At 41.7% G+C, this 23312-nt stretch overlaps 1 protein-coding gene across 3 annotated transcripts in view; it reads left to right on the top strand.

Annotated features, from left to right (window-relative positions):
- Positions 1 to 22326, top strand: part of LOC128265146 (disheveled-associated activator of morphogenesis 1) — a 32742-nt gene extending 10416 nt beyond the window's left edge. For 2 of the 3 annotated variants that reach the window (XM_053000977.1, XM_053000975.1), the window contains exons 2-10: positions 15392 to 16315; positions 17684 to 18652; positions 18732 to 18909; positions 18984 to 19679; positions 19748 to 19953; positions 20024 to 20166; positions 20230 to 20391; positions 20446 to 20609; positions 20682 to 22326. In XM_053000977.1, coding sequence (XP_052856937.1) covers positions 16271 to 16315; positions 17684 to 18652; positions 18732 to 18909; positions 18984 to 19679; positions 19748 to 19953; positions 20024 to 20166; positions 20230 to 20391; positions 20446 to 20609; positions 20682 to 21586 — 3468 coding nt within the window. In that variant the 5' untranslated portion in view covers positions 15392 to 16270 and the 3' untranslated portion in view covers positions 21587 to 22326. Of the gene's footprint in view, positions 1 to 2166; positions 2214 to 15391; positions 16316 to 17683; positions 18653 to 18731; positions 18910 to 18983; positions 19680 to 19747; positions 19954 to 20023; positions 20167 to 20229; positions 20392 to 20445; positions 20610 to 20681 lie in introns of those variants that run through there. The other variant, XM_053000976.1, reaches the window with a different exon arrangement.
- The last annotated feature ends 986 nt before the right edge of the window (positions 22327 to 23312 follow it).

The raw sequence follows: 23312 nt of genomic DNA, 5'->3' as shown, positions 1-23312 counted from the left end.
CTACCGCAATCTGCGCTAGAATTCGGCTGAGCAGGTTGCATAATCTGCATCTGCATCTGCTTCTGACTGTAAGTACCACCAAACTCGATCTCGAACTGGTTTGTCCATTTTCATCTGGCCGGTGGTGGATTTATTTATGACGAAAGGCGCTGGCGGATTCTAGGCCTGCCAGACTGGCATTGGTCCAGCCCACGGAGTGTTATGTGGTCTTGCGGGGCGTTACGGGGAGTAGCCAGCCAGGAGGGATTCCAGCAGACGAACTTGATTCTCACGACCATTGGAGTGCTAGTGGAATGTGGGCCAAGTTGGTGGACAAATAAGTAAATTATATCAAGCGATGGCTTCATACCCGCTCACCTCCAATTAGCTTCTATTGATACGATATACTGTCAACTTGTAGCTACTTGGTTAATAGAAACTCACTGTCTAAAAGTATATTTTTACACTCGCAGATGGTATTATTAATTCAGTCAAAGGTATAAAATATTTGTTTTCTATCTAGAAGTCTCTGGGACTTGAACTTTTTCTTTGGCAAAAGTTGGAGTTATGGAAGTTGGACTGCACATATGTACTTACATATATCCAAGCTACAAATATGTAACACAAATACCTATTAAAATATATTAGGTACACCAAATTTACCTACACGTGGTTAAAATTAGAAAACCCAAAAAAAAAAAACAATTATAGAGTTATTTGGTGACTTAACCTAAATTTATGGAGCTATCCGATGATTAAAGCACAGATTAAAGGTATAGATTATTAATTTGTTGGTATTATCTGTATTCGGAAATCTTTTTTTGTTGCTTGTTTGCTTTCTTTTTCCGATGCCACAATAGAATATATCGGATACGCCGTAATCCATACGATAGAAAATCCTAGACAGACCGCCAAGGTCATGACGTCTCTCGTCCGTGGTGACCACATCAAAGAAAGCTGATTCTCGATAACGGATTTACATCGCTCCGCAGTTACGGGAAGCTCTGACCCATATAACTAAACCAGCATAGGCCTCGCGCATACTATATGGATTTTCGGAATCCAAATACGGAAGCCTTATAATGCTAATGAATCGCTGCAAAGCAAACGAAACCAGGCACCAGCACATGACCAAAACTAGACTGGAAAAAAATCTGTTCGAGAGGCGGGGGCAATGTAATAACTTCCTGTCTCTGCCTGATTTCCATGCGAAGACCCCTCTCCAGCACAGTCAAATCCACTCGGACTTGGACTCAAAGACCACTCTACTTCAGCTGGCCGTCTTGTTTGACTTACTTAATCAAACCTAATGTCTGCATGTAATGCGATCCATTTGCGGGCCACCTACGCGCCGAAACTTTCCAGAGTTAGTCTGAGATTGAAATTGAAATTTATGCGGACATGAACTAGCCGTGGCTGACCCGGCTAATCAACTGGAAATACATAATATGTTTGTTTTCGTCTTTTGGCAAGTGAAATTGACCATCTAGATGACCTGATAACGCGTCTGTCCGTGCCTTGAATGTACCAGCATTTGCAATCTCACAAATATATCGAACAATTAAAAGTAGCCCCGGACAACAATAAGCAAAGAAAGAGCGCCAATCTAGGGATTGGAGTGGGAGTATAAAAATATATAATACTTGCCAAAAGAGAAATACAAATAAAACGAAAGAAATCATCAAGGTCGTTGTTTTCAAGCAAATGGCTTTTCATAGCTTTAATATTGAAGTTATATTTAAAAAAAAAACTAAAAAAGAAGGAAAATAATTGCTAAAAAATAAAAAATGCTATAACCTTGATGGTGAATTTTTATTTTAAATCAAAATCAATTTAATTTTACAGCTTAGAAATTTGCACTGAATAAGAGCAAAATTCGGTAAATGAAAAATATACTTAATATTTAGTTTAATTTGCTCACACATTTAATATACACTTTCTTAACCAATTTGAATCTTTGTATTGCCCATATACTGTGATAAGATTTCCCGCCGCCGTTACTTCTATAAATCTTTCTCCTACTATCTCTTTATCTGTTTTGTTTTCATATCACATTGTCAGTCCCAAAATGAATGTAAACAGGCAAAGCAAGGCAAATAAAAGTGTATTTTGGCAGAAGTCGGGATAAGATAAAAGTCTTAACCGATTATTTGTTCCAGTTGAGACCCGAGTTCTGGGATGGGAAGATGGAAATGGCAATAGAAGTGGACGTGCAAGTGTATGTAAAAAACAAGGTGAGCTGGGATTCTGGGAGAGATCGGAGTGGACAGGGGTCTCAGGGCAAACTCGATTTCCCTCGCTCGATGCACCACTCGTGAGGAGGGAGATACCGCACACTCACACTCATGGTTGGTCAGGAGTCTCTTTGTCAGGCAAATTTCACCGTTAAACAAAAAATGAAATTGCCAACTTAATTTACGTCGTTAAACGGGCGGGAAAAGCGGGACGATGTGCTAGGAAATGCGGGACGGGGACATCACGATCTATGCGATCTTCTGCTTTGTTTTCCCCTTTTTTCGATAAACATTTTTACTTTCGTTTTCAATTTGTGTGTTTTGGAGGTATCGCTTGGTCTCGAACCGAACAGTTTCCCCCTCAACCGCCAGCCTATAATCACAATAATCATGGTAAGCGGGCAGTCAGTCAGGCCAAAACAGGTTGCCGGCGGATGCCCAGACTGCAGATTCGGAGTTTTCGGATGCCGAACGAAAGTGAAAACATTCGCCAAGAAGCCAAGAGGAGTTGGTCACCGCGTTCGAAATAAAAATTGAATTTAAATACATTTCGTATGTTAATTGCAGCGCCCAGATTGGTATTCCCATCCCCAAACTGAAAAATCCCAGCTGAAACTGAAATAAAAACTGAAACTGTATATTTCAAGTTTTCCTAATGATATTCAGTTTTTTTTTTATTTTATTTAATTTTTTTTTTTTTTTTTGCGAATGCTTTGGCGGTTTACTTGAGTTAATGAGGGTCAAGATACTTGGTCTTTGGTTTCGAGCTTTGGTTAACCAAACTTTTGCTTTCTACAGATCTCGGAGAAATGGGAGATCAGTGATCAGCAATCGGCGATCGGATCGCAGTGATCGGAGGCACGTGTCAAACAAGTGAAGTTAATGAAACGCATTCGTCGGTCAGTGTTGACTGATGGAGGGAGGATTTATTGGGAGGATTTATGAAGTTTGGGATCTGCCGGGTTACCGGAGGAAATGTGAAAGGGCATAAATTGTTCGATGGAATTTTTGTTGGAAAATTGTATTTGCTTTCAAGGTTAAACTATTTTATTGGACTCTCAACTTAAGAAATTGATCAAAATGATCTTAAGATGGAACATTACAACTAAACAAGTGTTGTCCAAAACCTAGAAATTGTTGCAGCATTGCAATGAAAACCCACAAATAAAACTCCATTTAACTCCATTTTCTGACTTGTTTTATAAAACAACAATGGGTGTCAATGTATGTCTGATCATATTTCATTAAAGCAAAAATGAACTGCATTGGATTATGTATTTAAAATACGAATATTTACTTGCAACTTCTTGACAGGAGTCAATTCTACCGGGTAGTTAGAAAAAAACAAAAAGGCTTACCTAAAGAGCACAACAATTGCTTCTGTACCAATATTCGGTTGGTATAAATTTCTGCGACATTTATATGCTGGACTTAATATCTTCGATTAAAATCAATTACCAACACCCACCCGGAGTGAACTGATCTGTGGTTTATTTCCGTGGTATTGACAAGGTGCAAGCATCAATTATTTCGGCATTTACCCCCAATACCGCCCCCTGCTCGTTTAGGCAAATTAAATGGCCAACGCAAAGGTGAATAAGAGAAAAAGAAACTTGTTTGTAGCCGCTGTGCATAAGATTTTTTCTTCTTTTTGTGGCTTGTGGGTTTTCTTAAACATTTCTTTCTGTTGCCGGCTTTGCTTTTTTCGGTTTCGTTTTCGTTTTCGTTTGGCTTTTGCTTTTGCTTTGGCTTTGCATTGTTTTAAATTAATAATTTATACCGATTTTTTATAATCGCCTGCGGCACACATCAATTGATTTACCGGATTAGCATACTCAACATACCTCGCCATCTATATGTGAATCAAACTTCCAATCGAACCCACTCTTTAGCAATATGTATGTAAGTGCCTGATCCGCCTGAATATCTCTTTTGCGTTTTTCGATTATTCTCTTTTTATTTTTTCGTACCTGGTTGATTTTGGTTGAAAAATTATTTGCAATTTATGAAACGCGTTCAAAGAGCACAACAACAACAAAACGTCCAGCAGTAGCAGCACCGACGGCGAAAGTAAAAGTTCAATTAAATAAAGATAAATTGCACAACAATTGTTGTCGTTGTAGTGGTGTTGTTTGTTGGTTAGTTTTTAAGGCCTGCAAAAGACCTTTCGATATCTTGCTTTACGTAAGCCACCGAAACAAACATTTTCAAAATCCAGCGACACTTTTCGGACAAGTGCCAAGTGCCGCCCCCACTTTCCCGCGCCCTATTTTTTTTTCAATTTGCCAAGCAAATCAAAGTAATCATCTACAAAACCAAATTAATTAATTAAATGTATTTTTAATGCTTACCAACGTTTAGATAACCGTTACTCTGTTAACCAATTTCGAAAAAACGAGTTTAAATATACATTAAAATATTGCCTTTTTATACCCTTGCAGAGGGTATTATAATTTCAGTCAGAAGTTTGCAACGCAGTGAAGGAGACATTTCCGACCCTGTAAAGTATATATATTCTTGATCAGCATCACCATGTCCGTCTGCCCGTCCGTCTGTCCGTCCGTTTCTACGCAAACTAGTCTCTCAGTTTTAATGAAACTTACCCAAAAGTTGTCTTTCTATTGCAGGTAGTATATAAGTCGGAACGAGCCGGATCGGACGACTATATCATATAGCTTCCATAGGAATAAACGGAAAAAAATACAAAAAAAATTATAACTTTGCTGTTTTTTAATTTTATTTTTAGTTCTTCGACATATAGTAATGGTAAAATATTTTAGAATTACGGTTTAAATTTCAACAAAATCGGACGACTATATCATACAGCTCCCATAGGAATAATAAAAATATATAAAATAACTATCTAATAATTGAGCTGCAAATCATCATAGCTTCAATGTTTTTAAACATATACGCAAGTAAATCATAAATTTAATGTTTTCAAAAATATTTATTTATAGCTGCAAGGGTATACGAACTTCGGCTTGCCGAAGATTGCTTCCTTTCTTGTTATTATTAAAATTTTCAATAAATATTTCACTTTCCTAAAAAACACTATGTATTGCAAGCCAAATTCTAAATTCCTATAGGACTTTAGCTCTAGCTTAAGGCATTTGGTAGCTGGTTTCGCAAACTCCACTCAGAAAAGAATTTTGCACGATTTCGGCCGAACCTGTTGCAACTCCAACTATGTTGGTAACAGCACTGGCACCAAGCCTAAATCAAGTTGCAAGAATGCGGAATAAATGTCATGAAGAAAATGAAACAAAGCACTAGAAACTAGAGGGAGTATAGAAAAACCCAGGCCAAAAGAATTAAGCGGCGGGCATGTATCTTATAGATACCGCCGACAGACTCATTTAGATCTTGCTGGATTTGTATTCGCAAACTGGTTTCCTTGTCTCCGTTCCGCAAAGTGGATCACTTGGGGGTGTAATGCATGACTTCAGCTGCCTGCCTGCCCATAAGTAACTGCTTCCCCGATGTGAACATACATATAGTATGTATGCTATAGAACTCAACTCCTAATCTCGATCGCCAAGCGCATTTTGTAACTAGCTTGATGTCGAGGGCATTACGGAAAAATGTGTTAATTAAGTGCTGCACTTTGAGTCGACTTCCCCTTGCCCTCCTCGGACTTGGCTTTAGTAAAAGTCTCGAAGCCTTCAAAGCGGCTTTAAGTTCTTCCGTCTTCTGCCGGAGTCTGAAGGCCGCTGCGAGTCCATCTGCTAATAGTCAAACTGAACCACTTCCCACTTGCCAGTGACTCGTACAGCAATGTTTCGGTATCCCCAGTTGGCCAATTAGGCCCATTATTGGTCTATAATTACCCGCCAGTAGCAATATCTGCCGATGGGACACCCCGGGTCGAAGGCCCCTCCCCGAGCACATTTCCAGCGCACACTTCGTGGCCTCTTAAACTTTAAATGTCAGTCGTATTGCCAGTCCCGGATTATGTTTTAGTTTCGCTCAAAGCTTCACTCAGCGTCGGGGGCCCAGGTAAATGTCTCCTTGAAGTGCTGAAGGTGACTCAAAATAATTGTGATACAACTTGGGTTTAAGGGGAAATAATTTGAGCGAGAAGTATCCTTCCTGCAGGACTATTACTAGTGCTTCCACGAATGGTCGTCCACGTAGTAACGTCTGTGAAGGCGACTACTACATATACACTCAATAATAAAAATCTGCTCTATGGTCCGATCAAAAGGAGGGATGTACCGATCGGAACGTTCGGTTGAGATCAGAGGTCAGTCATACATTCCCTAATTCAACCCATTCCTCCACCCCTCTCCACCAACGATCATTTTATAAATATTTCTTGATTTATGGCCGATCTGGGATCGAGTTTGACTTCCAATCATCGCAACTTCCTGTTCCGTCTGCATTTTCGATTAAATCTGCACATTCTTAGCTGGCAATTGCACTTGACTTTCCATTTTGGCAGTCATCCTCCATCAACCTCGACGACACTCATCATTTTACTTTATTTTGTTTTTGTTTGGGTTTGATTTCGATGGCGCGATCGTTGTAATCACAATTAAAAAGCACTTTGCCAATTCGTTAACAACTTGTTCGCCGAGATGTTGATTGGGCTCTCTGTTTTTCTGTTTTTCGTAGCTGTTTTGCCGATGATTGTCAGCCAAAAGCAAAAACCAAAAAAGCAAAACAAAGCCGACCAACGATGAGCGCTGACCGTTGACATGGTGTCATGGGCGGGAGACAACGGGTTGGACAGGGACAATAGGCAGGGCGATCGATCCTCTGTTGCTGACCCGTAACGACCACAATCCAAAGCAACAACTTCATCGGTTTGCTTAGTGAAAGTTTATGCCCGCAGCAGGAGATGATAGCCGATCGTTGTTTTAGACCGGCGTTAAAACACTTCCACTTTTTGCATACGTTTTTTTGTACATTTTTCATTAGCCCCACTGCTGGCATTTAGCGGGTTTTTAGAGATTTACCTTTACTCATTTAAGTGGAAACTGCTGCACCCACCTCGGCATAGGCAACCAAACTTTTTGCCATAAATTCTCAGGCTGACTAAGTTGCCAGGCCGAGTGGCCGCCTATTCGGATAGAAATATCGAACGTTAGATAAACCGAATACCAACCAGCAGCGCAGTTGGCCAAAATGTAAAAGAGTTTTAGATTGCAGACTCTTATTGGTTGTTTGAGGGAAAGGAGGCAGTCTTTTAGCTGAATTGGTAGGCTACATTTGAGATTTAAGAACGCAGCTAGAGGCAAGGCCCAACAAGCCAGACAAGAACAAGTAGCCTGCGAGCTGGATAACGTATCCCAAATTCGTTTGTCAGATTCAACAAGTGGAACAAGTCAAAATTGTCACCTATAAGTGATATTAAATACCCCCAAAACTAACCGTTCAGTTTTTTTTCGGTTATTTCTTGACCAATGTTTTCCCGTGAGAGTTCCATAGCCTAAAATGTAAAATGTGCTCGACATGTCTCGATTTCCACACTGTTCTCTTGAGCAATTAACATTCTATGAAACGCAGCTTTTTAAGTTTAAAAGAAAAAAAAAAAGAGTGGTTTAGCCATGATCAGCTTCTTAATCTCTTTTTCTTGCAAAGTCTGTTTAAAAAGAAAAAATCTTTACTGTGGTAAACTGCCACACTGTGATCAAAAAACATATCTAGCTTTTGTCGCATAATAGGCATTAAGAAAAACCAGAAAACATTTAAGTAATTGGCACCCCCATGTTGCGGATCCCTGTTTCCCAGCCCACTGTTTGCTTTCCATCTTTCTCGGAGCAACATGCAAATGCGATGGCTCATAAGGGGACCAATTGGGATCGGATTGTGAAGAGATTGGACTTGTGTAATATAATGTTAGCACCTGCATGCCCGATTACTCGATTACATTTATTTCTCTTCGTGTTGCTTAACTCAATTTCAGAGCTTTGCTGCCCAGGAGTACTTTTTACCTCGCCTAGGTATTTATTTTCGCAAATATTGTGTACATAACCTATGTAAAAACTGCTAGTACCTATCCCAACACTGCATGTAAACAACACCTTACAACACCTTCACCACGGTCCAGCGCCAGCGTTGCCTATTGTTGCTGTTTTTTTTTTTCGTTGTGTTGCTACTGGCACCAATCGACCACAATAAATATAAAATAATCGCATAAACTTAATGAGTATTAGCTCCAACAAATTTATTGTCTTACCGTCGTTCACTACACATTTTTTGGTTACACTTTATAGCTGTGTATATATATGCCCAAAATTCCAACCTTGAATAATTTATATTATAACGTACTCCAAATTCTTTTACAAAAATGTTTCCAGAACAAAAAATCATTTTTAATATTGGATTGAACACTGCGCTCTAAATTTCTTTTGAAACAAAAAAACAAACTAGGATTAAACAAGAAAGGAAGCAAACTTCGGCAAGCCGAAGTTCATAACCCTTGCAGCTATTGCAAGAATTAAATATTTTTGAAAACATTAAAATTATGATTTATTGCGTATATGTTTAAAAACATTGAAGCTATGATGATTTGCGGCTCAATTATTAGATAGTTGTTTTATATATTTTTATTATTTCTATGGGAGCTTTATGATATAGACGTCCGATTTTGTTATAATTTAAACCGTATTTCTAAAATATTTAACCATTACTATATGTCGAAGACCTAAAAAAAAAATTAAAAAACAGCAAAGCTATAATTTTTTTTGTATTTTTTTTTTACCGATTTTTCCTATGGGAGCTATATGATATAGTCGTCCGATTTTTATGACATTGAAACCGTATTACTGAATTATTTAACCATTACTATATGTCGAAGAACTAAAAAAAAAAATAAAAAACAGCAAAGTTATAATTTTTTTTGTATTTTTTTTCCGATTGTTCCTATGGGACCTATATGCTATAGTCGTCCGATTTTGATGAAATTTAAACCGTAGTTCTGAAACATTTAACCATTACTATATCTCGAAGAACTAAAAAAAAATTAAAAAACAGCAAAGTTATAATTTTTTAAAATTTATTTTTCCGATTGTTCCTATGGGAGCTATATGCTATAGTCGTCCGATCCGGCTCGTTCCGACTTATATACTACCTGCAATAGAAAGACAACTTTTGGGAAAGTTTCATGCAGAAAGCTTTAAAACTGAGAGACTAGTTTGCGTAGAAACGGACGGACAGACGGACCGACAGAAGAACATGGCTAGATCGGCTCTCCTAGTGATGCTGATCAAGAATATATATACTTTATAGGGTCGGAAATGTCTCCTTCACTGCGTTGCAAACTTTTGACTGAAATTATAAAACCCTCTGCAAGGATATAAAAATATGAAAATTATAATTTTCAAAAAACACTTAATGTCACAATAAATACAATTTAATTATACCCTTGCAGAAGGTATTATAATTTCAGTCAGAAGTTTGAAACGCAGTGAAGGAGACATCTCCGACCCTATAAAGTATATATTCTTGATCAGCATCACTAGGCGAGTTGATCTAGCCATGTCCGTCTGTCCGTCCGTTTCTACGCAAACTAGTCTCTCAGTTTTAAAGCTTTCTGCATGAAACTTTCCCAAAAGTTGTCTTTCTATTGCAGGTAGTATATAAGTCGGAACGAGCCGGATCGGACGACTATAGCAAAAAAATAAATTTAAAAAAATTATAACTTTAGTGTTTTTTTAATTTTTTTGTTAGTTCTTCGAGATATAGTAATGGTTAAATATTTCTGAATTACGGTTTAAATTTCATCAAAATCGGACGACTATAGCATATAGCTCCCATAGGAGCAATCGGAAAAAAATACAAAAAAATTATAACTTTGCTGTTTTTTAATTTTTTTTTAGTTCTTCGAGATATAGTAATGGTGAAATATTTCTGAATTACGGTTTAAATTTCATTAAAATCGGACGACTATAGCATATAGCTCCCATAGGAACAATCGTATAGCTGCCATAGGATCTATCGAATAATTAAGCTGCAAATCATTATAGCTTCAATGTTTTTAAACATACACGCAAGTAAATCATAATTTTAACGTTTTCAAGAGTATTTAGTTTTTGAAATAGCTGCAAGGGTATATGAACTTCGGCTTGCCGAAGTTTACTTGATTTCTTGTTTTCTTTGAAATGAGCTATGGAAAAGCACGATTGGTTTAATACAGCGCTTTTAATCGTGATCAAAATCAAAAAACGGAGTTTCAAGAAAAACGCGTTTAAAGTTTTAGATACATAAAAATTGTATATAAATATAACTGACTTCATTTTCTAAAAGTGGTAGAAGTAAACAAAAATAGAGATATCGTCTTTAATAATAAAAGGTATATTCTTGAATAGTTGTAGAATCAATTAAAATTATTTTCAAAAGATTAATTTTTTCACCCGATATATAAGGTTTCCCCTTAAATCTTGTTGCCTATTAATAAGCATGATCTTGTCATTTAACCTTTTCTATCTAGAAACTTTAGTTAGGCGCACCGGAATCTTCCACTACGCTTTATCTTAGACAACTAATATACAATAAAATTATATAACACAACCGTCACTGTATAAGCTTTGATTACCCCTGCGAAGATAGAACATAGAGCATAACACAAAACGAGAAATTTGGCGGTATTTATTCCGCACTGACAAAAGCGCTAAAAATTCTGGCAATTAACTGACAACTGCAAAACAAATGCCACAATATCAAGCACTCAAGTCTTCGTACTCCAGGGACCGTATTTCACAGTAAATCCCTGACCGCTTTCGTTAGTTGGTTATTATGACTATTTTTGTACTGTGCGACAAACCGAAATTGCAGTTGCAAGTGCTTGGCTGTTGCCGGCGGGGAAAGCGGGCAACGCTTCGTATGATTGATGTCTGCACAACTGCTCCACCTCCTGCCCGTGGAACGCACTGATAATTAACCAAGCGTCCACCCCACAAAGTGCCTGAAAAGTAGGTAAAGATGAGCTTATGTTGATGCTGAGGCTGCGTTGTGCCAAAAAGGAAAAGTTTGTGGCTGCCAGGTGTGTGTGTGAGTTTTTCGCATTTTTTTTTATACCCTTGCAGAGGGTATAATAATTTCAGTCAGAAATTTGGAACGCAGTGAAGGAGTCCTTTCCGACCCTATAAAGTATATATATTCTTGATCAGCATCACTAGGAGAGCCGATCTAGCCATGTTCTTCTGTCGGTCCGTCTGTCCGTCCGTTTCTACGCAAACTAGTCCCTCAGGTTTAAAGATATCTGCATGAAACTTTATCAAAAGTTGTCTTTCTATTGCAGGTAGTATATAAGTTGGACCGAGCCGGATCGGATAATAAAAATATTTAAATAACTATCTAATAATTGAGTTGCAAATCATCATAGCTTCAATGTTTTTAAGCATATAAGCGATTTACTTACTAATTTTAATGTTTTCAAAAATGTTTAATTCTTGCAATAGCTGCAAGGGTATATGAACATCGGCTTGCCGAAGTTTGCTTTCTTTCTTGTTTTTTTTTTTTCATTTTTTTTCCGGGCATGCGGAAAAACTTGTTTTTATACCCTTGCAGAGGGTATTATAATTTCAGTCAGAAGTTTGCAACGCAGTGAAGGAGACGTTTCCGACCCTATAAAGTATATATATTCTTGATCAGCATCACTAGTAGAGTCGATCTAGCCATGTCCGTCTGTCCGTCCGTCTGTCCGTCCGTTTATATGCAAACTAGTCTCTCAGTTTTAAAGCTATCTGCATGAAACTTACCCAAAAGTTGTCTTTCTATTGCAGGTAGTATATAAGGCGGAACGAGCCGGATCGGACGACTATAGCATATAGCTCCCATAGGAACAATCGGAAAAATAAATGAAAAAAATTATAACTTTGCTGTTTTTTAATTTTTTGTTTAGTTCTTCGACATATAGTAATGGTAAAATATTTCCGATTTACGGTTTAAATTTCATCAAAATCGGACGACTATAGCATATAGCTCCCATAGGAACAATCGGAAAAATAAATGAAAAAAATTATAACTTTGCTGTTTTTTAATTTTTTGTTTAGTTCTTCGAGATATAGTAATGGTTTAATATTTCAGAATTACGGTTTTAATATAATCAAAATCGGACGACTATAGCATATAGCTCCCATAGGAACAATCGGAAAAATAAATGAAAAAAAATTATAACTTTTCTGTTTTTTAATTTTTTGTTTAGTTCTTCGACATATAGCAATTTTTAATTATTTCAGAATTATGGTATAAATTTTATCAAAATCGGACGTCTATAGCATATAGCTCCCATAGAAATAATAAAAATATATAAAATAACTATCTAATAATTGAGCTGCAAATCATCATAGTTTCAATGTTTTTTTTTAGCACATACTCAAGTAAATCATAATTTAAATGTTTTCAAAAGTATTTAATTAATGCAATAGCTGCAAGGGTATATGAACTTCGGCTTGCCGAAGTTTGCTTTCCTTCTTGTTTTTATTTTCATTTTCGTTTTAATGCAGCTTGCGCGCCGTTTGATAGATTTTCGTTCACTTGTTCAAGCAAAGGGCAACACAGCTGTTGGATGAACATGAACTGGCGAGTCGGAGAGATCCCCGCCGGTCCCACCAAATTAAGATCCATGATCGCTAACACTTCCTGGCCCCGATGCCAGTCGTCGTCGTCGTCGTCCATTTGCCACACTTCCATTTCTCTTTCAGCCTTATGAAGTTATTACGATACTCCGTTCACCTGGTGTGTTAGTGGGTGTATTCGGAAGTGCATTTGACCCAACTGCATGGGCATGGCTGCGGCAGGTGGAAAAAATTCGCGAGTGCCTGAGTCATCAAATCTGGCTAAACCAGTGCGGAATGCAAGAGAAAGGACCACACTGGATATATTTCAAAATTAATAAAGTTTCAAAATTAATAGAAAAATATAAAATAATATATAAAGTTTCAGAATGAATAGAAAAATATAATATAATATTTAAAAAGTAATCTGAGAATTAAAGCTTTCGTCATTTAAATCGAGCTTTAGTTATAATTAAGTACAACAACTTAATCTTCATGCTTTGGGGAAAGTTGTTTAGTATTTGTATTGGCTTAAATACGATATACGAGTATAATTTCTAAAAATTTAATCAATGATGCTCTTCTGATTTTTTATACAACTTTCAACAGTTTTCTAAGTTGGTACTGAGGTCAAATGACACTTTTATTGAAATTGTAAAAAATGTTAACTATAACCGTGAGCTGCATCCGAAATCGAGTCAGCAAAACGCGAAAATAATTATGGGAGCAGGCCCACACAGCCGATTGGTGGCTGCGACCCAGTCTGAGATCAGAGAACCAGATGCATGTAGAGATAGAGGCTGGGACGGAGGCTGTCTGCAGTGACACGAACTGAGAAGCTAAGACTGAAGCAAAAGCATTGGCCTGATTTGAGACGCCAACAGCAGCGGAGACAAGACAACAGACAGACGACAGACGAGCGAAACAGCCAAGACAGAGGCTGTCAAAGCAGCTGGCTTCAGGCCCAATTGGCAACTGGAACTACTGCATCCGAAATGATCCACCGGAGGGGCTACGTGAGCCCGACTAGAGTAGAGCAAGCCAAGCAAACATAGAGACCCCAAGTGGAAAATGTGGAGCACACTCATTTTCTGAATAAATATTAAAGTTAATACAAACCACATCCGAAAAGAGGAATTTAAGTTAAAGATTACTTGCATGAATCTTAAAATTCTAAGAATGCAGAACTCGCCTAAGCGCATTATTCATATTTTCTGGATATAACCTTAACCCTGAAGTAACTTTTATAGTTATTCGGATTGGCAAACAAAATTGAAGTTCATTTAAACCAATTCGGAGATTGTTTTTAGACGCTCAGTATTAATTGTAATCCTTTGGTGTCGGAGATTGGAGTTAGAATGCCGCCCCACCAAACCTGTTCGCTGTTTGATTGATGGCTGTTATTATGCACTACTCGATTTGACAAATCAAAAATCAGCAGCGCCAGCTACAGATTACCCAAGCCATGGAGCAAGTCGGACGAGCCAGGCGCGCGCATTTTCCGAGATTCAAATTCCAATTCAAATACCAATTTCAGCTCTGACTCCAAATCGGATTCCACTCACTCGGAACGGGCAAGGGGCGTAATGAAGGCAAATGAAAATCATCGGCATAATGTGGTTGGTACTGGTGCCCCTGTACGCTCCTCGATTACGTCTTAAGTGGGCCCCATGAAAACGCCATTGAGTGCATGGATTGTGGAGTGCGGAGTATGCACTGCGATTACAATTCACTACTCACAATTTGCATAACAACAACATGGGAAGGGAAAGCTTTGCTCTGCTCTCAACATGAATTCAATTTCGGTTCTGCAGCAGTTGCAACACGGATCGTACACAGACTTATGACAGATCCAAAAACTTGACAACAGTTGTAATTATGTTTGTTTCTCGGTTCGTTTTTCGCCATAAGAGTACCCCACGCGCGTCCGTAAACATAAACAAAAAACCCACAAAAATCTGTAGTTGCCAGTGGAAATTCGGTAGAAATGCATGGTTCCAATTAAGTGCCGCAGAATATGACGATTTCTGCTCTGTATCTTGTGGGTAGCAGACAAATCTGAATTTGTCTCTGATAGAATTAAATAAGAAATAATATCAGGGACCAAAATTAATCGTAAGTAATTTTAATTTAGTCTTTTATCCAATTTATTGAAAAATCGACCCAACTTATTGTCGAATTATGATTATTTTCTGAGGGAAATAAAGTAACTTGAAAGTTGTTTCTTGTTTTTGAATTCATTTGACTGCTTATAAATATAAAATATTTAGGAACATGGTTTTAGCATATTCGAAAAAACTGTTTCTCGAAATTAAATTAGCCAGCCCATGAGTCGATGGCCACATTAGAAATTAGAGTGATTTGGTTGAGTTAAGATTATGGATGAAACAAGTGTGCAACTGCGATTGCATTTGCGTTCTTGGCCCGTCGTTGGGCTGTTTGTCTTGTCTTGCCATGACTTGGTTTTGTTTTCTTGTCTCGGTTGGCTAATTGTTGGGTTGTTGGGTGCTTTATGCTGTTGCTTTGGCATTAGGCGGCTGGCGTTGACGGACATTTGTCTGGCCCGACACCTCGGCCTGTCAGTGGGCATTAGCGGGCTGTCACAATGTTGTGGGTTGGACAATACTTGCGCAAAATCGCGACTAATCTTCTTTCTTCTCCTTCTGCTTGCAGACACTACAGGGGAGTCCCAGCGTATGCATCAATGAACAGGACACGCACAGTGCCAGCAGGAAGATACTGCAACCAAGTCCGGAGAGCACACTAGAGAAGTCCACCGCATCTGTGCCCGGCCTGAACAGCAACTGCATTGCCGTCAATGGCGGAGTGGGAGTAGGAGGAGGAGGAGCAGCAACTGCAACCACAAGCAGTGCGGCTGGAGTGACCAAGATAACGATAACCAGTGAAGCCGCCAAGACCAGCAGCACAGGCAACTCCGGCAGCTACAAGAACAGCTGCTTGGTGTCCATCACCAGCTTAAACAGCGGCAGTGACCTAAGCCAGGGCAGCACCGCCACCCTGCCCATCAGCAGCAATAGCTGTAGCATCAGCAACGTCAGCGGACACCCCCTCAGCAGCAACAGCAGTAGCAACAGCAATAGCAACAACAACAACAGCGGCAGCGACACCTCTTCAAACAACTTCCAGGAGCGGTTCGACTTTGAGCACTGGAAGGGCCTACTCAGTGACTACAACTGCTTTCACGGGCTCTATCGCTATTGGAATCAGTACAGCGGACGCAGCGCCACCAGACGCGACAGCGTCAATAGCAACAGCAACAACGGCACTCAACAACAGTCACAGTCCGACCATGAGAATGGCCTGGGCGGTGAAGCAGGTTCCTTCTACACACACAACATACTAGGCTACACCTTCGGCTATCCGTTTGGCCTAAAGGAGGACCTTGACGGCCACAGCAACTGCAACAGCAACAGCAATTGCAACGGCAGCGGCAACGCCAATAGTCTTGGCCTCAGAAAGTGGCTTTCAGGCAGTGCCAGCAGCAACGAGACTCCGCTCCAGAAGCACTACAGACACCAACAGAAGAAGAAGATGCCCGTGTTCAGGGGCAGGAAAGCGTGGTGCGGCTGCTTCAAGGTGGGTGGATCCAAAGTTGTCACTGATAATTTCAAAGACCCCTTTAGGGCAAGGCAGCTAGTTCAGAGAGTGCTGTGAGCCATGGACAGCATTGTTAGGTCCCTCATCGTGCATGTACAAATTAGGTAATAATATACTTAAAATTAGAATACTCTGCCAAATAATGGAAATTCGAGCACACCTGCAAAACATTAAGGCGAAGTCACGTACGGAACTCAGACACCCGATTGGTAACCGAAACCGGAGCTGGCACTCGAGCACTGCCTCAACCTAAGCCTTCTTTTCAACCTCTCCCGCTTTCCCCGATTCTGTGTCAGCAAATTTTTAAAATTTCACACGAAGTTGCACAAGAGGACATGGAATCAATCCGAAAAGAAGTAGAAATTTGGGAATTAAATGTTGGGCCATGCCAGACTCTAGAATAAATATCTTTACCAACGGCATCCCAATTTTGAAGCGGCATAACTCTTCAAGTTTGTGAATTAATTCTCCAACTTTAACTTTTTTGCTTTATTTTTTAATGTGATTCGATCTGCTTAGTGATATACTACCAAAATAAACTAGTTAAATTTCCTGTAAAGCTGCGTAAAAAAAATTGCAGAGAGTACTATAATTTTAGTCAGAAGTGCAACGCAGTAAAGGAGACATTTCCGACATTATAAAAAATATATATTCTTACAATGTCGATCTAACCATGCGCGTCTTTCCGCACGACTGTCTGTTTCTACGCAAGCGAGTCTCTTAGTTTTAAAGCTATCTGAATGAAACTTCCAAAAGTCGTATTTCTATTGGAGGTACTATATATATCGTGATGGTTTATTATTTCAGAGTTATGGTTTTAATTTAATTAAAATCGGACATCGACAAAGCTTTATTGTATTTAAACTTATACGCATACAAATCGAAATATAGTCGTTTTAATTTAATTTTTTTAATAACTGCAAGTGGTTTTATGGCTATTCCATGTTATTTTAGTTCGTGTTCTTAACTCCAGTAGTTCATATACCGAATCAAAGTCTTGCAATCTCCAGCCAAAGATATTTAAATACTGCAATCACTCATTATAGACTTATTAGACTACTTAGCAGAAGCTTTTTCAAAAAAAAAAAACAGCAAAAGTCGAAAACTAAGAACCAAGAATGAGTCAGCGGCTGGACTGTTCGCCTGAATAGTTGCCATGAGCAGGTAGCAGAACAGCTTCCCGAGCTGGCGGATTAGGTCTTGGTTTTTGGCTTGGTGAGGCATTTAGCTTGAGGTTGGGCAATGTCTTTGTTCAGAATGGAGGGGTTCTGCCCTCCATTTGGAAACGCACTGCTGACGCTTGCTAAACCAGCCACAAATCGATTTTTTCTGACTTTTCCGTTCCAGGATGATGAGCCGCCCGAGATTTGTGTGGTGGAGGGGGCGTTTACCCTGCAAACGCTCACGCCCACTCAACCCATGCCGTCGGTGGATGAGCTGGACACAAAGTTCGCGGAGCTGGTGGAGGAGCTCGACCTGACTGCTCCCAACAAAGAGGCAATGTTGAGCCTGCCCGCGCAGAAGAAGTGGCAGATCTACTGCTCGCGGAAACTGCCCCTGGATGCAAGCGATGGTCCTGATGCGGCGACCATCACCCAGCCCCCCACCGCAGAGCACTACATCGAGCGCCTGAAGGAGCTGGTGGTGCACATATCCCTCTCGCCGGAGGACTCTCCCAGCCATGAGCTGGGAAACCGCTTGGACGGTCATGCCGCCTTTGTGGACGCCCTAAAGACGGCCCTGCGCACTTCCACGCACAGCTTCGTGCTGCGATTTGTAGAGCTGGACGGGCTGCCGGCCCTGCTCGACCTCCTGCTGCAGCTGGACATCCGGGTGGCCAACAGTCCGCTCCACACCAGTCTCATCGGCTGCATCAAGGCGCTGATGAACAACTCGATGGGACGGGCGCACGTGCTGGCCCATCCAACGGCCATTGACACCATAGCCAGGTCGCTGGTGGCGGACAACATCCGCACCAAAATCGCCGCCCTGGAGATCCTGGGTGCCGTGTGTCTGGTGCCCGGCGGACATCGCAAGGTACTGCAGGCCATGCTCTACTTCCAGGAGTTCGCCACGGAGCGAACCCGTTTCCAGAGCATCGTCAACGACCTGGACCGCTCGACTTACGCGTACAGGGAAAATGTCAATCTGAAGACAGCCCTCATGTCGTTTGTGAATGCGGTGCTGAACTACGGACCTGGACAGGAAAACCTCGAGTTTCGGCTGCACTTGAGGTACGAGTTTCTCATGCTGGGCATCCAGCCCGTGATTGACAAGCTGCGAACACACGAGAACGAGACGCTGGACAGGCATTTGGTGAGTACATGCAAAGGCAAAGATCCCCACTGGCTGGTCTTCCTTCAATACAATTCCGTGTACCCAAATCCTCCTGCAGGACTTCTTTGAGATGGTGCGCGCCGAGGACGAGAAGGAGTTCGCCCGCCGCTTCAATGAGGAGCACGTGGACACCAAGAGCGCTGGCACCATGTTCGACCTGCTGCGCCGCAAGCTCAGCCACTCGCCCGCCTATCCCCACATGCTTTCCCTCCTCCAGCATATGCTCCTGCTGCCCTGTAAGTAGAATTTCTCAATGGATTCATTTATGGACTTCCATCTAATCCCGGTCGACTTCCCGAACTGCCAACAGACACGGGCCACTGCACGGAGCACTGGCTACTGATAGACCGCGTGGTGCAGCAGATTGTGCTGCAGGTGGAGCAGCGGCCGAGCAGTGACCTCATCCCCGACGCGGATGACCTGGGAAAGCAGCTGAGTCTGGCCGCCGACTCGCCAGTCCACGATCCCGACGTGGCACCGCTGCAGATCGACGTGGCCAAGCTGGTGCGTCTGTTGGTCAAGGAGGAGCAGCTGACGCAGGCGCGCAAGCGGGCCGACGAGCTGGAGCGCGAGAACTTCGACGTGCAGTCGCGACTGGCCAAGAAGGAGCAGGAGCTCGACCTGCGCATGCAGGAGAAAGAGGACCTGGAGACGGGTCTGGCGCGCATGCGCGAGCGTTTGGAAAAGGAGTCTGCGCAGCACTCGCAGGCGGTGCAGCGGGCGCAGACCGCCGAGATGCGGGCGGAAGACTTGCAGCACCGCCTGCTTAACGAGCAGCAGGAACGGTCTCGTCTAGAGCGGCTGGTCACGGAGGGCAGCATCCCCGACGACCAGAAGGTGGCCGGTCTCACTGGTTGCAATGGGGCTGTGTCGCCTCCGCCGGCGCCACCCATCCTCAAGGCTATCCCGCCGCCTCCGCCCCCCATGGCGCCGGCCATGATGCCTCCGCCGCCACCTCCCTGCCCGGGAGCTCCACCTCCGCCACCGAATATGGCACAAACGATGGGTGAGTTGCATAGCGTAGTGTATTCTGTTCCTTATAACTGAAACTGTATTTTGGTGCTTCTACAACAGCTCCTGCGCCACCAAAAGTGGATCTGCCAAAGAAAAACGTGCCACAGCCGACGAACCCGTTAAAAAGCTTCAACTGGTCGAAACTGCCGGACGCCAAGCTCCAGGGTACCGTGTGGAGCGAGCTGGACGAAAGCAAGCTGTACAACAACATGGAGCTGGAGTCAATAGATAAGTTGTTCTCGGCCTACCAAAAGAACGGGGTGTCGGTGAGTCGAAATCGAAATACGGGGCCTCTGTCCTATGCCATTCCCTACTAAGACCGTCTTCCCCTCTCAGGCCACCGATGGATCCTACGAGGATTTGCGGGTGACTGGCAAGTCGACCAAGCAGAAGGTGTTGTCGGTGATCGACGGACGCAGGGCGCAGAACTGTACGATCCTGTTGAGCAAGCTGAAAATGAGCGACATGGAGATATCAAAGTAGAGTAGTTGACGAGTAGTAGTTCATAATCCATACTAACATACTAACTACTCCAATTACAGAGCCATTCTCTCCATGGACAGCAACGAGCAACTGCAACTGGACATGGTCGAACAGCTACTCAAGTTCACGCCCTCGGCGGAAGAGCGGGCTTTACTGGACGAACACAGTGAGGACATTGAGTCTCTGGCACGGGCCGATCGCTTCCTCTACGAGATATCTAAGTGAGTTTTATTTGATTGGTTGGTGACTGTTTTCACTCATCTATTCATCTATAGAATCCCCCACTACGAGCAACGACTGAAAAGTCTGCACTACAAGAAGCGTTTTATGCTGACGATCAACGATCTGATCCCCCGCATCACTAGTGTGATGGAGGCCTCCCGCGAGGTGGCTCGATCCCGTCGCCTGCGCAAGCTTTTGGAGCTGGTCCTGGCCTTGGGTATGCTTCACTGGCTAGACAGTTGTCTAATCCTCTCTTACAAATTATCACAATCGAATTGAATTCCACCAGGCAACTACATGAACCGCGGAGCACGCGGGAATGCCTCTGGTTTCCGACTGGCCTCGCTCAACCGCCTGGCGGACACTAAGTCCAGTGCCGCCAAGGGCACAACCCTGCTGCACTACCTCGTCCAGGTGATCGAGCGCAAGTTCAAGGACCTGCTGAAGCTTGAAGACGATATTCCACATGTGCGCGAGGCCTCCAAGGTGTCGTTGGGAGAAATGGACAAGGACATTCAGATGCTGCGCACGGGGCTGGCAGATGTGGCGCGCGAGATCGAGTTCCACCGAAGTTCGGGTCCTGCCCAGCAAGGTGATCGCTTCCTGCCCGTGATGCGCGAGTTTCACGCCCAGGCGTCGGTTCGTTTCGCGGAGCTAGAGGACAAGTTTCAGGACATGAAGACACGCTTCGACCGGGCGGTGCGTTTGTTCGGCGAGGACGGATCGGTTCTGCAGCCGGATGAGTTCTTCGGCATCTTCGACTCCTTCCTCGGCGCATTCGCGGAGGCGCGACACGACAACGAGACATTCCGCCGGCGCCAGGAGGAGGAGGAAAAGCGCGCCAAGCAAGAGGCGGAGCTCAAGAAGCGCACAATCGAGCGCAAGAACAAATCCGGTCTGATGAGCAGTGTGGCCCGCAATCTGGGTCTCAAATCTGGGTCGCCCACCGGCAGCCTGGATTCCCCAGAAAGGGGCGGCGGCGGCATCAACAAGGGCGAGTTTGACGACCTCATCTCGGCCCTGAGGACCGGCGACGTGTTTGGCGAGGACATGGCCAAGTTCAAGAGGTCGCGCAAGGCGCGCGTGCTTAACGGCGGCGGCACCAACACCGGACACACCTCGCCACCCCGCCACGGCAGCCTTCAGCGCGAGGAAAGTGGACGCGAGCGCGAACGGACCGTAAGGCGCCAGTAAGAACGGGGCGGAGGTCTAGAGAGGTCAAGATTATGATTAAATAGATTTCCTTCTTACTCCAACCCCGCTGTAAAGTAATGTTTTCATTAATAACTGCGCGCAGCTATTTTTTTTCTTACGTGGTAAAAACACTATAAATATATCGACTATTCGTACGCATACAATTATACAATTAAAAGCACATAATCTAAACGTAAAGCTCGGCTAATGCAAGCGTTAAACCAAATTTTTTACAAACGAAAACTTAATTGTAATTTAAAGTCTAAAGAGTTGTTATGAACTAATCTAATCGTCGTGGAGCGGATATTCATGTGTAGCATACAATTGAAATTGTAGTTGGCAACTATACGGCATCCAAGCTTATTTATCTGTACGCAACTAGTGCTATAAATAGAACCGATTCCTCGGTGCGCCTTCATCCTTGTCGTAGTGCAATCCTGTAAAACCCGAAGCGGCCCTCAACAGCATAATCAATGTACATGGAAGCGCTCTTGATTTCGGAGAAGCTCGCCGGCCTGCCATAAAGTCATGTTCATATTTAAGATCTATATTGTTTGTTTTTTTTTAAATTTTTTTTAGCACGAGATCCAGTGTTGTACTTGCATCGAACATACAGAAATTTTAGAGCGCATTAAGAGTTTGCACATACATGTGCCCTCAGTATCTTTTATTGATAATTACACCTTAACTATTAACAAATTATAATAAACATTTATTGTGAATAAAAAAAACTCTTCACGTTTTTTTGTTTATTATTTTTAATAGCGATATACATTTTGCGTAGGATCTCTATAAAAATAGTAATGTTACTACATATATAAAATTGGTCGGCTGGCGAATTTTGGGGCTTAATATTGTTTTATACCCTTGCAGAGGGTATTATAGTATCAGTCAGAAGTTTGCAACGCAGTGAAGTAGACATCTCCGACCCTATAAAGTATATATATTCTTGATCAGCATCACTAGGCGAGTCGATCTAGCAATGTCCGTCGATTTTGATGAAATTTCAACCGTAGTTCTGAAATATTTAACCTTTACTATATCTCGAAGAACTAAAAAAAAATTTAAAAACATCAAAGTTATAATTTTTTTTTTATTTATTTTTCCGATTGTTCCTATTATAACTCGTTCCGACTTATATACTTACTTTTCTATTTTGTAAATGTTTTTAAAAACTTTTTTGAGTTATTAATAATTTGACGGTTCAGAATAACGTTTTTAATTTTATTAAATTCGGAAAACGATATCGTATAGCTACAATAGGAACTATCGAATAATTGAGCTGTAAATCATCATAGCTTCAATGTTTTTAAACAAGTTAATCATAATTTTAATGTTTTCAAGAATATTTCATTTTTGCAATAGCTGCAAGGGTATATAAACTTCGGATTGCCGAAGTTTGCTTCCTTTCTTGTCTAAAGTTTATATTTGTTTAAGATCTTAAGAAAATGGTCACCAGATGGAATGTCATACATCGACAAATTCGTCATTAAATTGTCAATCAAATGCATTCTCAGTTAAAAATTTTTCAGATTTTCAAATTATCGCAAAATATGATGATGTACCCATCTAACTTGCAAAAATTGGTCATAGCGTTAATTTTTCAAAAAGTGTATTTTGAAAAATCGGGTTTTCTTATTAAAACCAAACTGAATTGCTCAAAACCGATTATAGATGGGTAGTATAGGTTGCACGCTGTCCAAAAAAGTCACTTTTATGGCTCTAC

Source organism: Drosophila gunungcola, unplaced genomic scaffold, assembly GCF_025200985.1.
Source record: "Drosophila gunungcola strain Sukarami unplaced genomic scaffold, Dgunungcola_SK_2 000097F, whole genome shotgun sequence".
NCBI classification, from domain to species: domain Eukaryota; kingdom Metazoa; phylum Arthropoda; class Insecta; order Diptera; family Drosophilidae; genus Drosophila; species Drosophila gunungcola.
This window is presented reverse-complemented; position numbering and strand designations above follow the sequence as displayed.